We start from the raw sequence: 13031 nt of genomic DNA on the forward strand, positions 1-13031 counted from the left end.
AAGGCTGTAGAGGCCATGTCAGTGGATATTTTTAAGGCAGAGATATATAGATTCTTACAGGGTATGGGGAGAAGGCAGGAGAATAGGGCTAGGAGGGAGAGATAGATCAGCCATGATTAAATGGCGTAGACTTGATGGGCCAAATGACCTAATTCTACTCCTATTCCCTATGACCTTATGGGCCTGAATACGTCTCTCTCACGCTACCCCTCTTTCCTCTCCTTAGTAGTTTTAATGTCTGTCAATCTGTGCCTGGAATATGTTCATCGACTCCAACTCCACGACTCTCTAAGGTTGAGAAGTTTAATCATTCATGACTGGCTTAGTGAAGAAATTCCTCCCCGTCTTCATCTGAAATGGGTAACTCCTTGTTCTGAAACGATGTCCCAGTTTCTAGGTTCCTGCACTCTCTTTACAAGCACCCTCTTGGCAGTCCCCCCTTTTTAGCCCCCCTGCATTGTCCAAACATCAGTGAGTGTGGGCCAGTCCTGCGCAACCCCTTGTCATGCACCAAGCCCTTCATCCCAGGAGTCAACCTAATGAAGCTTCTCAACATTACCCCGAAGGCAAACATACCCGTCCTTATATTCAGTGACCAAAACACTATACATTACTTTTGTGTGAAAATCTCTCGTTTTCACACCTTACCCTTCCATTTCTCTAGACTCCCTCCCCCCTGACTCTCACTCTGAAGATGGGTCTCAACCTGAAACGTCTTCACCCATTCCTTCTCTCCAGAGATGCTGCCCGTCCCACTGAGTTACTCCAGCATTTTGAGCCTACCTTTGGTGTAAAGCAGCATCTGCAGTTGCTTCCGACATGATTCATTACTCAAGATGGTCTCATCAGCACTATTGCAATGATCTCCACTCCTCACTTTTATTCTCCGTACTTTGCAATAATGGCCATCACGCTAACAGCCTTCCACATAGCTTGCCGTACTTGCGTGCTAACATTCTGCGTTTTGTAATGTAACCCCTAAATCCCCTTATCAAATCACTTTCATAATTTTAGAGAATTCCATTTGCTCACAGCTTGGCATCAAAGAGCTTCTGGCTCTTCAGCGTTCCCTGATAGAGAAAAAAATAGCCTCACAGTTCAGTATTATCCTGACGACTTTCTCTTTGGGACTTTCTATATAGACATTTTAATAATGCAGGCACACGAACTCTAATAAAAAATAAGAGCCTCCATCACCACCACTGTGGTTTGTGGCTAATGTGTTTTCCCCAATGTGTTTCATTGCTGCCACTGCCAACCATAGGGTGTCTAGATGGGACTTTGCTCCTTAATATTACCATTCACCAGCCGGCTCATTGGAGTGGAAGCAAACTATGAATTATCCAGGTTCTCTTGTCGCTCCAGGTGAATGGAAAGGAAATTACAGGTAGAAATACGATTGACACTTTGACAGCATCTCATAGCCCCCTGGCTCCGAAACCTAGGAAAACTGGGATTGTAAATGCAATCATCACCTCCTTCCTGGACCATGTGCCATCCTGGGATTATGTGGCTGTTTCTTCATAGTTGTTGATCAGATACCTGGAACTCGTGACACTTTATGGGAACAGCCTTAGTACGAGGACTGCAGCATTTCAAGGAGGCAGCTCACTCCCTCCGTCTCAGGGGAGATTAGGGACTAGCAAAGAAGGATGGCGTTCAAAGTGGTTCCCCTGTTTCTGAAACGCAAAATAAAGAAATACTGTTAAAAAGACAGAGAGAAATAACAAAATGGATGATACTCATCAGTTGGAGTCAGAGCTAATCATGAAAGGATTCTGGAGTATTACACTGGCTAATACACTGGAGGCGGCACGGTGGCGCAGCGGTAGAGTTGCTGCCTTAAAGCGTCCGAGATCCGGATTTGATCCTGACTATGGGCGCTTGTCTGTACGGAGTTTGTACGTTCTCCCCGTGACCTATGTGGGTTTTCTCTGGGTGCCCCAGTTTCTTCCCACATTCCAAAGACACGCAGGTTTGTAGGTTAATTGGCGTGGTATAATGGTAAATTGTCCCCAGTGTGTTGTAGGATGGTGTTGGTGTGTGGGGGATCAAGATCCAAGATTGAAGAGAGTTTATTGTCAGGTGTCCCAGAAAGGACAATGAAATTCTTGCTTTGCTTGGATCGCTGGTCAACACGGACTTGGTGAGCCACAGGGCCCGTTTCCGTGCTGTTGGTCAAACTAAACTAAACACTCATATATTAGTGGAGTTTTATTACCACTCAAAGAACCCACGGATTGCCAGTATTGCCTCTTTATTTTTAAAATAGCTATCTAAAGGTCCTGTCCCACTTGCGCGTCATTTGCACGTAGGCATGCAGGTGCAGCAGGCAGTAAAGGCGAATGGTATGTTAGCTTTCATTGCAAAAGGATTTGAGTATAGTGAATCCTGCAAAATACCTCTTGGTGAATCACACCTGGAGTATTGCGTACAGTTTGGTCTCCAAATCTCCGAAGATGACATTATTGCCTAGAGGGAGTCCAGAGAAGGTCAGACTGATTCCTGGGATGTCGGCTTGTACTCGCTAGACTTTAGAAGATTGAGGGGAGATCTTATAGAAACTTACACTGTTACAGTTTTTGGACTGGTGTCGGGTTGTTCCCGATGTTAGGGAAGTTCACAGTTAATAAGGGGGAAATCTCCGTACCACACAGACGGTAATCTCTGGAACAGAGGGTATAGGCCAGTTCATTTATTTAGCCTCTCTGGGGGTACAGAGAAGGCAATAGCAACAGTTGGATGATCAGCCATCGTGTTGTAACGGTGCAGGCTCGAGGCCGAACCTACTCCTACCTACTGCCCACTCAAAGAACCCTGGGATTGCCAGTCACTTTATTTTTAAAATAGCCGGTCCTGGAGCCTGGCTTCTGGCACACAGGCTCCTAGTGCCCCTCTGCTCAGCCTTACACTAACTTCATCACTTTGTAGATGTGGTTAGTAGCCAATTACACCTGTTACAGTTTCCCCTGGCACAGCAATACTTCTTTCATGTATGTATGCATGCAAGCTTTTTTAGCTCACGTTTGAATCTGCTTACACCATCTTGATGTGCAGCGGATTCCTGAGCACAGGATTGCCCTCCTCTCTTCCCCATTTTGGTTCTTTCACCCAGGCAGTTCTGGCCTACAGTTGAATTGTGTTACTGTATGATTGTGTTTATAATTTGTTTGGTTGTTTTGTTGTTTGTCTTTTGCACAAAAGTCCGCGAGCATTGCCACTTTCATTTCACTGCACATCTCGTATGTGTATGTGACAAATAAACTTGACTTGACTTGACTTGACTTGTAATACATTTGATTCAAGTTCATGCAGATCAAATTCTTCTATTGTTGTTAAAGAAGGAACTGCTGATGCTGGAAAATCGGAGGTGCGCAAAAATGCTGGAGAAACTCAGCGGGTGCAGCAGCATCTATGGAGCGGAGGAGATAGGCAACGTTTCGGGACGAAACGTTGCCTATCTCCTTCGCTCCATAGATGCTGCTGCACCCGCTGAGTTTCTCCAGCATTTTTGTCTACCTTCTTCTATTGCTGGTTTGGTCACAATGTCTAAAGTTGTGTTTGTTTTTTTTTGTCTCTCGCAGAACCCTGACATTGTATTGGTCCATTACCTGAATGTACCAGCCATCGAAGACTGTGGCAAGCCTTGTGGTCCGATACTGTGCTCCATCAACACCGACAAGAAGGAATGGGCGAAGTGGTCGAAAGAGGAGCTGATCAGCCAGCTTAAACCCATGTGTGAGTGTCAGCTTCAGCAATACTTCCCAATGTGCTCCTTTACGTGGCATTGTACGCTGGATTGCCCTGGAGTCTCCTGGAGCCCGAGACACCACTGTGGGCAAATCATGCGGAAAAATAGCGTTGAATTTTTTTTTTAATGTTTCATTGACATCCTATGCTCAAAAGTGTTGGGCATTGGGGAAATATGTTCTCTGGCTGACACTAATTGGTCGAGATGCTATTTGTTTTCAGTTTGGCTGCCCCACGAGAATGGGCATGGTGGTGGTGAGAGATGGGATGAGATTGGAATTAAGTGGCGAAACCTCCGGGAATTTCTGCGTCTGCGGTTGGCGACCTCAACTGGAGGGAAGGTTGAGAGAAATGGAGGCAGGCTGGGCTGCATCAACTGTGGGGAGCGCTGGTGCTTCCGAAACGGAAGATTGCGAATTTGTTTCCCGCTGCAGAGATTTGAGCACAAAATCCAGATTGCCACGACGGGCACTGTCAGAGGCACCGTCTCTCTGATGGGGTAGCGGACGGAATACGGTCTATATGACGCGCGGTTGAAAAGTGTACGTGGCATTGTTTCGAAGGATCGTGGAGAATTGTCCCAGCTCGCGTCTTCAAACTGGATACATTTTTTTCAATGGGGTTTGTAGGCATAAGGACAAGTCATGTCCACGGAGCTCAAGGGCAGAGAGAATCGTAACACGAAGGGAGAAAACTTGTGGGGGGAGAAAAAGAGGAATGAAAATGGAATTAAAGAAGAATAACACGCAGGCTGTGCTGGCTGAGTGCCTTCGTTTCCTTGCGGGAGTCTTTGAGAAAATGTCGTGAGGGGAAGAACAGGCTGAGAAGAGAAAGTGCAGTGGCTTAATGTTCTGTGATGCCACGCACCATTTGCAACCCTGTAATAAGGCACAACTGCCCTGAACTGCTATGGAAAGCATTCCTCTGTAAAGCAGGTTTGATGAAAATTCAGACAGGAGGGCGGGGAGGAATGGAGGGGTAGCAATGAAAACACGGATTCCAGACGGGAAAGGAATGAGCACACAAGGGGCAGGGGACCAGTCGCAGACCCATGCTGCTTTTAACGCAGGGAATTTATAATAGCAACGAGGGAGTTAACAGAAAATGTAATTCGGAGAGGGTCTGAGCTTGTTCACCAGTGCATTGTACATCCTACTCCATCTGGCCACTTGCTTGGAAGAAACAATGCTGCATGCCTGCCACCTGCTGGATTTTGTGTACTATTACAGAATGAGATAAAGACAAATATCTTTATCGTACTTGAGTTTGAACTGATTATATCTATGTATGATATATCTGAACTGTTTGGATAGCATGCAAAACCAAGCGTTTCGCTGTACCTCAGTACACGTGACAATAATAAACTTCAACCCAGACAAAGCACAAAGGTCCAAGAGATGGATGATCAGCCATGATCATATTGAATGGCGGTGCAGGCTCGAAGGGCCGAATGGCCTACTCCTGCACCAATTTTCTATGTTTCTATGTACGAGAAATAGAAAATGCACAAAGACACAGCAGGCCGTGCAGCATCTATTGAAATAGAAAGATTACCCATGTTCCTTTTTACAAAGTCACAAGCTGACCCGATGAGTTTTTTTTTAATTTTATCTCATATTTCCAGCATCTGCCATTGTTGCTTGTCAACACAAATGCACTTTGCAAACATGGAGTTGTCATTGTTGGACGAGCAGGGTGAAATTCTCAGTCGTTAGTTCTTTGTGAGAGATTGATCGAATACCTTTCTCGGGTTTTGGAACTTTTGGTGAGGGAGTTCGCCAATCCTTTTTTTCTGCATTCCTTTTTTTCTTGTTTCTCTCTCTTTCTTTCACAATTTACGTGTGAGTTTAATTTTAGTTTAGAGATACAGCGCGGAAACTTCGGCCCTTAGGCCCGCCTAGACCCCATACTATCCTATGCACTTGGGAGAATTTATAATTTTCACCAAAGCCAATTAACTTGCAAACCTGAGGTACATAAAAAAGCCGGATAAACTCAGCGGGTGCAGCAGCATCTATGGAGCAACTGAAGGAAATAGGCAACTGAAGGAAATAGACTGAAGAAGGGTTTTGGCCCGAAACGTTGCCTATTTCCTTCGCTCCATAGATGCTGCTGCACCCGCTGAGTTTCTCCAGCTTTTTTGTGTACCTTCGATTTTCCAGCATCTGCAGTTCCTTCTTAAAAACTTACAAACCTGTATGTCTTTGGAATGTGGGAGGAAACCGGAGCACCCGCAGAAAACCCACACTGTCACGGGATGAATGTAAAAACTCTGTAAGGACTGCACCCGCAGTCAGGATCGAACCCGGGTCTCCAGCGCTGTAAGAGCTGCAACGACTCTACCGCTGCACCACTGTGCTACCCAGCAACAGTGCCCACAGTTAATGGAGAGGATTCCGAGGGATAAGATTTTTTTTTATTTAACAGGATAGGCAGGGGATGATTAGGGCCCCAAGTTACATCTCACAGAGGAGCAGTTACCCCAGCATTTCGAGCAGAAGCGAAAGGCCTCCACCATAAAATGGCACCACTGTTGTTTTTGGGGGATGAGAGACTAATTGACCCAGATCCCACTCCAGGTCTCCACATCAACACGAGACACAGAGTAGTCTGAGACACTCGCTCAGTGTGGTAGGTAGCGAGTGTTGCAATATCAGAGGTGCTACTTTTCAGATAAGGCATTGAATTGAGTCCAGTCAGCTAACTGTTAATGAAAGATCCTTTGGATCTATTTTACAGATGGGGAGGAGAGTCCCATCATGTGTTTAAGAAGGAACTGCTGATGCTGGAAAATCAAAGGTAGACAAAAGTGCTGGAGAAACTCAGCGGGTGCAGCAGCATCAATGGAGCGAAGGAAATAGGCAACGTTTCGGGACGAAACGTTGCCTATTTCCTTCGCTCCATTGATGCTGCTGCATCCGCTGAGTTTCTCCAGCACTTTTGTCTACCTTCTGAGTCCCATCATGTCCCGGGTCAAAATTTATCCTTGAAGTATCACTGAAATAGATTATTTGACATTATTATCCGTTACTCCAACATCGATTAGAGTACTAATCAATATTAAAACCGATCATCTAGCAATGTCTCTTTATTGTTTATCACTGTGGGAGCATGTTGGGCGGAAATTGACAACCAAGTTCTCCACAAATGGGATTTAATTTTAAGAGTGTTCTTTGACATTTTATGCTCTAAAGTGTTCGGCATGGGAAAATATGTTGTTTGAATGACGGTCAATAAATTACTTCATGGGCTGCAAAAACACTTTGGGATTGTGCATCAACATGAAGATATCTGGCCACTTCTGCCAGTTTCCATTAGTCAAACAGACAATTTTAATCAAAGTTATTGTCCGTGGAATGCTTGTACTTCTCCCCGGGTTGGAGGGCTCACTGTATCCTCCAGTCTGGAATGGATCGGGGATTACCGTGCTGGATCCCTTCCCAAAGTAAGAGGGGATGAAGCACATGGAGACAGACACAAAAAGCTGGAGTAACTCAGCGGGTCAGACAGCATCTCTGGAGAAAAGCAATCGATGACGTTTTGAGTTGAGACCTTTTCGGTCTGTCTGTGCACACGGAAACAGCAGTTAGATAGAGCTCTTAAAGATAGCGGAGTCGGGGGATGTGGGGAGAAGGCAGGAACGGGGTACTGATTGTGGATGATCAGCCATGATCACATTGAATGGCAGTGCTGGCTCAAAGGGCCGAATGGCCTCCTCCTGCACCTATGTCTATTGTCTATTGTGTAAACCCACCATCACAGTGTGCTTGTCATATGCTCATGTTTACATATTCTATTGTGCTGCTGCAAGTAAGAATTTAATTGATCTATTTATTGGGATATTTGACAATAAAAGTTCGTGGAGATGATTCTGAGGGATAAGATTGTAAAAATTTGGACAGACAGGGACTGATTATGGATAGTCAGCGTGTTTGTTTTACGTGGGAGATCGTGTCTTAGGAATCTGATTTTGAAGAAGTGACCGAAAAGGTTGACGTGGGCGAAGCCTTAGATGTTGCCTGTATGGATTTCAGCAAGACATTTGATAAAGTTCCATATGTTAGCCTGTTCTGGAAAGTTAGATCATTTGATGGTACTGGACCTGTACTCACTGGAGATTAGAAGGATGAAGGAGACCTCATTGAAACTTACCGAATAGTGAAAGGCCTGGATAGAGTGTATGCGGGAGCCTAGAATCAGAGGACGTAGCCTCAGAACAAAAGGACGTATCTTTGGAAAGGGGATGAGGAGGGATTTCTTTAATCGGAGGGTGGTGAATAAGTGGAATTCATTGCCACAGAAAAGCTGTCGAGGCCGTCAATGGATATTTTTAAGGGGAAGATTGACAGTTACTTGATTGGTACAGGTATCAAGGGTATGGGGAGAAGGCAGGGGATTGAGGCTGGGAGGGAAAGATAGATCAGTCATGTTTGAATGGCGGAGTAGACTCATGGGCTGACAGGCCTACTTCTGCTGCTATGACAACGTTGGTGAAGCCGCGTTTGGCAAATTTTGTTCAATTTTGCTCACCCGGCTATAGGAGGGATGCTGTTGAGTTGTAAAGCGAGCAGCGAAGATTTAAGGTTCACAAGGATGTTGCCGGGGACGAGAGGGCTTCAGATGAGTCTTCAGATGAGGCAATGAACCCAGTTCAGTTCACTTCAGTTTATTGTCACGTGTACCGAGGTACAGTGAAAAGCTTGTGTTGTGTGTTAACCAGTCAGTGGAAAGACAAAACATGGTTACAATCGAGCCATTTACATTGTGCAGATACAGGATAAGTGAATATCGTTTAGTGCAAGGTAACGCCAGTAAAGTCCAATCAAGGATAGTCCAAGGGTCACCAATGAGGTAGATAGTAGTTCAGGCCCCTCCCCCACCTGAGAGGTTCATTGCCCCATCTGAAGACTGACTTTACTGAAGTACTGAAGGGTGGCTCACTGTCAGGTAGTGGTGCGGGCGGCAACGGCAACCGCAATCTTCTTGGGGTGAAGCGGTTGAAGCGGGGAGCCTTGGGACGGATATCGAGGCTTTTGTACAACGAGCAGTACACCAGAACAGAAAAACAAGTGGCAGGCAGGCAGGCAGGCAGGCAGGCAGGCAGTCTTCACGGTTTGTCCCTTTAAATAGCAGTAAAAACAAAAAAAAAATTAAACTGACATTTACTATTGACCTTGTCTCCTTGGAGATGAACAGAAAATGTCAACAACTTGTCAGAGATGTAATAGAATGAAAACAAATGAAAGGTGTATAAATGCATTTATATTGTGGCTGCACATCGGTCTCTGGGTAATATTGCCATTTCTCTCGGTTGCTTTGACATTCACCTCGCCTGCCACACGACCATTTTCATTACATGAGACTTTGATTTGATCCGTGCGCTTGCAAAGAGCGTAGAAGCGGGGACGAGGCAACTCAGCCCCTCCAATGCGTTCCACCGCCCAAGCTGTGACCCAACTCCATGTATCCGACTCACCCCCCCTCCCCCTCTCCCCCCACCGTGTTCCTTAATAGCCGTCATCGTCAAAAAAAGTATCAGTTTTTGATTTTAAAATTAACTACTGACCTTCCGTAAGTTTTCATTTGCGGAGGTGGAGAGAGGTTTGTGGTTGCGGTGTAATGGCTGAACTGAGGGTGAGACCTGTCAGTGTCAGCGTGGCTGTTCCTTGTGGATGTAATAAACAGCCTCCGGTCTTAATTTCATGTTTGTTTAGAGTCCTAGAGTCACACAGCGTGGAAACAGGCCCTTTGGCCCGACTTGCCCTCACCGGCCAACATGTCCCAGCCACACTAGTCCCACCTGCTGGCGCGTTTGACCCATATCCCTCCAAACCTGTCCGATCCATGCACCTGTCTAACTGTTTCTTAAACGTTGCGACAGTCCCTGCCTCGACTACCTCCTCTGGCAGCTTGTTCCATACATCCACCACCTTTTGTGTGAAAAGGTTGCCCCTCAGATTCCCATTAAGTCGTTTCCCCTTCACCTTAAACTTTTGTCCTCTGGTCCTCGATTCCCTTACTCTGTGCATCTCGCCGATCTAACCCTCTCATGATTTTATACACATTCTCATTCTAGTCCTCCTTTGATCTCTCAGGTTTGATTGAAGATACTTGATCATTACTGATGCAAATCAGTAGGATTTTCAACAACAAAAAAGGCAAACGTGCAGAATATCTTCAAATATCAGTATAATGTGCTTGTTGGCAGGCTGTCACTTAGATTGCAAGCTATTCCTTATTCCTTAAGACATGTGATGAGGTCACTTCTCCTTGAAGAAGGTGGTGTTTTCCATGTAAACTCCAGTTGGTGGAGATTGCTGGGTTTGGCAGACACTGCCAAATAGCTTCCATGGCTCTAATTGTCACAATAGTTTGTGGTTCAAGACTGCCACCAGTGTATGAGGATGGTTCACATCTCACCATTCTTTCATACTGCCGACCTTGAATGCACACTGCATCACTTTCCACTCAAAGAATAAACATTCCTCTCTGAGCTGCTCGGCACTATGGCCTTTGGCATTGGTTTCAAGGGGCTGCACTATTCCCGACAGTATTTCATCTGATTTAGCACAGTCCTTGGCACTTTGCTCACATCCTCAGAGAAAGACATCGGCCCTACTGCCACTCTGCCACTGGCTGCCATACACCAGCAATGCACAGGATATGTCCAAGGTTTAGATTTTTAGATTAGAGATGAAGCATGGAAACAACCCCCCTCTGGCCCACCGAGTTGGCGCAGACCAGCACATTATCCAACACACACTCGGGACAATTTACAATCTTCACCAAAGCCAATTAACCTACAAACCTGTACGTCTTTGGAGTGTGGGAGGAAACCGGAGCTCCCGGTGAAAGCCCACGCGGTTACAGGGAGAAGGTACAAACTCCGTACAGACAAGCACCCACAGTCAGGATCGAACCCGGGTCTCTGGCACTGAGAGGCAGCAACTCCACTGTGCCAATCCACTGCTCCCACATGAAGTCCTGGTCAATATGCCAGGAGGACTTGGACATGTGGGAGTGCAGGAAAACCTCGTCAGGCCCTTGATGTGAAGAGCGTAAAAATAGACACAAAAAGCTGGAGTAACTCAGTGGGACAGGACAGGCAGCATCGAGACCCTTCCTGGAGGTGACCCCTGGTTGTTTGCAGGAGTGACTTTGGAGCAATGCGGAATGAAATGTCACCTACTCACATCAAATGTCAGGGTGACCTGCATCTCATTGTCGACACCAGTGAAGTGGAGATCCTCCGAGAATTTGGGGGCCTGAGTTCTTGATGCATGGTGCCGCTGTTCAGGAAATTCAGAGGCTCATTTAGTCCATTAAACTAATGGGATCAGTGATTTCTTTAATTCATGTATTAGAATCGCTGCAGGTGTACCTGAAGGATTTTACGCTTCATCGTCTGTATATTGTGAATGTAGAGATCTGGGCAGGAACACCAGGACTTGAGGGTCCATGCGTGTGTGCATCAGAACTTGGGCCCTGTGTCTGCAGATCAGAACTCAGGCTTATTAGGCCACAGGCCAACAACTCCATGCAGTGTGTCTGCCCCAACACTGAGGCTAAATCTGCATCATAGCAAAAGGATTTGAGTATAGAAGCAGGGAGGTTCTACTGCAGTTGTACAGGGTCTTGGTAAGACCACACCTGGAGTATTGCGTACAGTTTTGGTCTCCTAATCTGAGGAAAGACATTCTTGCCATAGAGGCAGTACAGAGAAGGTTCACCAGACTGATTCCTGGGATGTCAGGACTTTCATATGAAGAAAGACTGGATAGACTCGGTTTGTACTCGCTAGAATTTAGAAGATTGAGGGGGGGATCTTATAGAAAGTTACAACATTCTTAAGGGGTTGGACAGGTTAGATGCAGGAAGATTGTTCCTGATGTTGGGGAAGTCCAGAACAAGGGGTCACAGTTTAAGGATAAGGGGGAAATCTTTTAGGACCGAGATGAGAAAATCATTTTTCACACAGAGAGTGGTGAATCTCTGGAATTCTCTGCCACAGAAGGTAGTTGAGGCCAGTTATTGGCTATATTTAAGAGGTAGTTAGATGTGGCCCTTGTGGCTACAGGGATCAGGGGGTATGGAGAGAAGGCAGGTACAGGATACTGAGTTGGATGATCAGCCATGATCATATTGAATGGCGGTGCAGGCTCGAAGGGTCGAATGGCCTACACATGCACCTATTTTCTATGTTTCTATGTTTCTATCAGTTGGAGCATGTGGGCTTCAAGGTCTCGCGGGCTTCTTCCTGGAAAAGGTCCCAGAAGTGGCAGGAGGCCTGGCTGTAAACCAGGCCAGTTAGTTTCCATTCCACCGTCAGTCTGCAGCCAAGCCGGATCTTAGTTGCCCTTGAAGTGGTGAATGCCCAGCTAGAACTGGATAACAGTCCCTTAATGACTCCTGCCTGATGACATTGTGACCATTTTACAGACTGTGGGTTAAAGCAAGTCAGGAGGTCACCTGAAGATGAGTCTTGACCTGAAACGTTACCTGTTCCTTTTCCCCCAGAGATGCTGACCCGCTGAGTTACTCCAGCATTTTGTGTCAATCTTAGATCAGTAGGATGGTCCTTTACTGAACACAGGACCATAGTCGCTGACCTGACCCGGCCCTGGACCTCTGGCAGCCCATGATTGTACTTCCTTACAGATGTCAAATAATGGAATGGATGCTGCTCTGCTCTCTGAAGTGTCGAACTTAAACCAGAGTCGGGCTGCAGAAAAAGACGAACAAGAATTTACTCCATGCATTTGATAAGAGGCGTTTTTGGTGACTCTCATAACTGGAAATCAGCTGGTTGGGGACTTCTGCACCAGCAGATCCAGAGTCCGCAGGGACATCTGGAGATCTGACTGTAAATATTTGTTGTTTCTTTGCCAGCATTACTGGAGTTAAGGGCCATTCCTTGTGAGAGGATTTACACAGAACGGTACAGCATTGGAACAGGCCCTTTGGCCCACAATGTCCGCTCCGAGTTAAACTAATCCCCTCTTCCTGTACGTGATCCATATCCCTCCATTTCCTGGATATCCATGTGCTTATCCAAAAATCTGTAAAATGCCACTATTGTATCTGCCTCCATCACCAAACCTGGCCGTGCATTCCACGCAACCACCTGTGTGTGTGTGTGTGAAAAAACTTGCCTTGGTGCACCTCTTTTAAACTTTGCCCCTCTCACCTTCATTCTATGCCCTCTGCTCTCTGACATCTCCTCTCCAGGAACAAGGGTTTGACTGCCCACCCCATCTATGCCTCTCATCAATTCATAAACC

The 13031-nt window shown here is 46.1% G+C and overlaps 1 protein-coding gene across 6 annotated transcripts in view; it reads left to right on the plus strand.

Moving 5' to 3' along the window:
- The window catches only part of camta1a (calmodulin binding transcription activator 1a), an 810948-nt gene that overhangs the window by 686434 nt on the left and 111483 nt on the right, over window positions 1-13031 (plus strand). For all 6 annotated transcript variants that reach the window (XM_055659354.1, XM_055659356.1, XM_055659355.1 and 3 more), the window contains exon 6: window positions 3585-3738. In XM_055659354.1, the coding sequence (XP_055515329.1) occupies window positions 3585-3738 (154 nt within the window). The remainder of the gene's footprint in view (window positions 1-3584; window positions 3739-13031) is intronic.

Source organism: Leucoraja erinacea, chromosome 30 (genome assembly GCF_028641065.1).
Source record: "Leucoraja erinacea ecotype New England chromosome 30, Leri_hhj_1, whole genome shotgun sequence".
Lineage (NCBI taxonomy): Eukaryota > Metazoa > Chordata > Chondrichthyes > Rajiformes > Rajidae > Leucoraja > Leucoraja erinaceus.